This window comes from Camellia sinensis, chromosome 15 (assembly GCF_055761805.1).
Source record: "Camellia sinensis isolate YWXY chromosome 15, ASM5576180v1, whole genome shotgun sequence".
Classification (NCBI taxonomy): Eukaryota; Viridiplantae; Streptophyta; class Magnoliopsida; order Ericales; family Theaceae; genus Camellia; species Camellia sinensis.
The window spans coordinates 88,770,807-88,774,870 of NC_138975.1; the positions used below are offsets into that span (position 1 = coordinate 88,770,807).

At 36.9% G+C, this 4,064-nt stretch overlaps 2 protein-coding genes across 2 annotated transcripts; both read left to right on the top strand.

The window, feature by feature from the left end:
- Positions 1-2,302: 2,302 nt before the first annotated feature.
- Positions 2,303-3,358, top strand: LOC114270784 (uncharacterized). The gene has a single exon (XM_028212369.2). It carries the CDS (start codon positions 2,303-2,305, stop codon positions 3,356-3,358), a length of 1,056 nt encoding a protein of 351 aa, XP_028068170.2.
- A 20-nt stretch (positions 3,359-3,378) lies between these two features.
- LOC145813110 (uncharacterized) lies at positions 3,379-3,744 on the top strand. Its single transcript, XM_082908379.1, has one exon. The coding sequence runs from the start codon at positions 3,379-3,381 to the stop codon at positions 3,742-3,744; it is 366 nt and encodes a 121-aa protein (XP_082764505.1).
- The last annotated feature ends 320 nt before the right edge of the window (positions 3,745-4,064 follow it).

A 4,064-nucleotide genomic window follows, 5' to 3' on the forward strand; every position in this document is an offset into this window, starting at 1 on the left:
GGCGCCATGACCAAGACACATGGCACCTCGACTGACACTTCGATATCACCTTGGCCATATGTTGTCATTTACAAAATATGCCCCCACACAAATAATATAAAATCTTAATTTTTTTATTTTCACGTATAAATTGTAAAAACTACTATAGCGGCATCTCTCTTACATTATATAAATTATTTGTTTTGATGGTATTAATAATTTTCTATTTAAAAGAATGTAAATAGAGTCAAATTTTAATAATTTAATAATGCAACTGCAAAAAAAAAAATGAAATTGAAATTCATTTACAATTCAGGGAACTCGGACAATTCGGGTTTAACTTGGGTCGAGCTTGGGTAGGCAACATCGGGTTTACAATTCGGGCTTGGGCGGGCCTGGACAGATCTCAGTACAACTTGGATTGGGTTTGGACAACCTCCCAACCAGACCGAACCCGCCCGAATTGCACCCTTATATTATAGTATGCTAAAATATGACATTAACAAAATTCAAATAGTTTGATTTACTAGAAATGGTCTAACTCCAATGGTGATTTTGCTATTTTTTGGCCTAATAAATTTTTTCCTCATTTAATCTCTCATTTTAACTATCATTTCAAAAAGAACAAAATACATATTACATCGTTAATTTTATTAGTAATTTAGTTTAAAGTAACATGCAAAACAAAACAAAAACCATAATCATGATCGTTAATTTTATTAGTAATTTAGTTTAAAGTAACATACAAAACAAAACAAAAACCATAATCATGATCGTTAATTTTATTAGTAATTTAGTTTAAAGTAACATACAAAACAAAACAAAAACAAAAACCATAATCTAATGTATTGGACTGTGCTCTCATTGATCGTTATTTTTTTTTTAAATGACTTTTATGCTTTATTCTTTCTGTACATTAGATTTTAAGATTTTTGTTTCTCTACTTGATTTTTGTGGGCCTTTTTATTTTTTAAATTTGAAACTTAATTTTTTTATGGAAGCGCTGTGGATTTTTTTTTTTCTTAAATATTTTAGGAGAAAAATACAGTTAATAGTGTTTCTAAATAGCATTTTTGGGGGGAAAATTTTGAATTTAACCCTTATAATCATAACTTTTAATTTTGTCAATATAAATCCTAATCTTTTGATTTGTTTTCAATTTAAACCTTCTGTGTATTTTTTTAAAGTAAAATTGACAGAAAAATAATATTTTAATCATTAAACTCAACGAAAAATGATATTTTAGACATTTTATGTATTTTCGAGTTTAATAATTAAAATACTTTTTTTTTCGTTGGTTTTACTTAATTGAAATAGGTGAATAGTGTTGTGAAGTAATCTTGATTGTTTGTCAAAAATGGAGACTGAAATTCAATACATTGGTTGCTGCATTCAATGCGTTGGTTGATAGCCGTATACGCATTAAATGATTTCATACTGATAGTTGTACTTGCAATAAATGTGTTCACATTGTATGTTTTTATCTATATATAGCTATGTTATTGTAAGGTTTAAGAGTGTGGGAGAAAGAAAGGAAGAGTGCTCTGTTTGTATGTTTTTCCTCAGAATTATTTTGAATGAATTTAAATCTTAGTTTGGTTCAGTTTTAAACCTCTCATTGTGAATCACCAACAGTGATTTGCACCCCACTCCCACCAACAGTGGTATCAGAGCCGAAGGTAGATTAAATTTGCAGCCATTCTGCAAAATTTTCAAAAACATATTGTGTTTTCAAAAATTACCCAGAAATCAAAGTAGTTGAAATCCATTTCTGATCACATCAGATTGAAGCTCCCGATGAGACGAGCACAACCGTGAAAATCACGTCGAAGACGCAGATCAAACGGCCCCACACGCCCTCCAAGCGCCTCCTGACCCCATTCTCACGCGCTCCCGCTCGCCCACACTTCACATGTGCTGCTAAAGGAAGAAGACGTGTCATCCAACGCGCAAGTACGTGCCACACGCGCGCACACCAAAGACCTAACGCCATCCACTAACGTCATCTGAGCCGCTGACCAGCTTTGACTGAGTCGACGTTGATCGAGCCGCTGACCGAGCCGAGCCTGAGTCGCGCTGCTAACCAAGCCGCGTTGACTGAGCCATTGACATCAACACACAGAGGATTAATCCAATGTGACGTGGCTAAGATGCAACCGCAGATCTGAACCGTTCAACTTGTTTTGGCTTGATCTAAGCCATTCGGAGTTTGTTTCTGGTGATCCAATAGTGTTTTCCAACTATTTGGAGTATTTCGGACACATCTATACGGTCAGAATTTGTAAATTCCATCCTAAAAATTTACAGTTTTTAAAGACAACCAATGGCCAACACAAACAACTTCTTTCAGCCCTACTTTCCAAAACTCAACAAGGAGAACTATGAAAATTGGAGTATTCAAATGCAAGTCCTACTAGCCTCACAAGATTTGTGGGAGTTAGTGGATCGAGGATATGACGAGCCAGCTACTCTCGAAGATGAAGGAAATTTAAATGACACTCAGAAGACGGCGTTAGAAGATTCAAAGAAAAGAGATAAAAAGGCCTTGTATCTACTCTATCAAGGCATTGATGAGTCAAGTTTTGAGAAGATTTCAGCAGCAGCAACCTCTAAAGAGGCATTGAGTATTCTTCACAATTCACACCATGGAATTGAGAAGACGATTAGAGTTCGACTCCAAGTGTTACGTGGCGAATTTGAGATGTTGCACATGAATGAGAATGAGTCAATTTATGAGTACTTCAACAGAACATTGACCATTGTTAATCAGATGAGAAGATATGAAGAAAAGATGGAATCTCTTCAAGTGATAGAGAAGATTCTCCGATCACTCAGTCCCAAGTTCGAGCACATGGTTGTAGCAATAAAAGAGTCCAAGGATCTCAGTGCCATGACCACCGATAAGCTGATGGGCACACTTGAGATTCATGAACAAAGGATCAACAAGAAGACTCCTTCAAGTTCTCTAGAGCAAGCTCTTCAATCAAAGCCATCTTTCAGAGATGACAGAAACGAGCAAGTGGGGACATCACAAAGAAGCCGAGGAAGAGGTCGTGGTTACAACAACCGAAGTTCTGTTTTTCGAAGAAGGTGTGGAAGAGGTCCAGCTAGAGGAGGAAGAAATCAACCACACTTTGCTCCAAGAGGAAGAGCAAGAGGTAGAGAAGGTGGTTACAATAACCGACCAGGATTTGACAAAAGCAATGTTCAGTGCTACCAGTGCCACAAGTTCGGGCATTACAGCAATGAATGCCGAAATAGAGCAATAACGCCGGAGAGCAAGCAAATTTTGCCGAGGAGGAAACAAACAAAGTTGGACCTACAGTCCTGTTTGTCCACCATGGAGATATTGAAAACCAAAACAATGTTTGGTATCTAGATTCGAGAGAGAGTAATCACATGTGTGGTAAAAGAGAGTTGTTTGTTGAGCTTGACGAGACTATACAAGCACAAGTCTCATTTGGTGATTCTTCAAAGACTCCAGTGAAAGGAAAAGGTAATATTCTGATCAAGCTTAAGAATGAAGATCATGATTACATCTTCAATGTTTATTATGTTCCTGCCATGAAGAACAACATTTTGAGTATGGGACAACTCCTAGAGAAAGAATACGACATCAGCATGAAAGATTGTCATCTTACCATCAAAGACAATCATGGTAATTTGATCGCTCGGGTGAGAATGTCCAAGAATCGGATGTTTGCATTGAACATCCAACATGATGCTGCGAAGTGTTTAAGTGCCATCATCAAAGACAAAGACTAGCTATGGCATTTGAGGTTTGGACATCTCAACTTTGGAAGCTTGAAGCTGTTGTCAAGCAAGAATATGGTAAAAGGGCTCCCTCATATTGCTCATACTAATGAAGTCTTTGAAAGCTGCATTCTTGGCAAGCATCACAGAACTAGTTTTGCCAAAGAAGTGAAGTAGAGAGCAACAAAACCGCTGGAGCTAGTGCACATTGATGTGTGTGGTCCATTGAAACCAATGTCAAATGGACGGAATATATATTTTCTCACCTTCATTGATGATTATAGCCGAAAGACATGGGTGTATTTTCTTAAAAGAAAGTCGGAGGTGTTCAG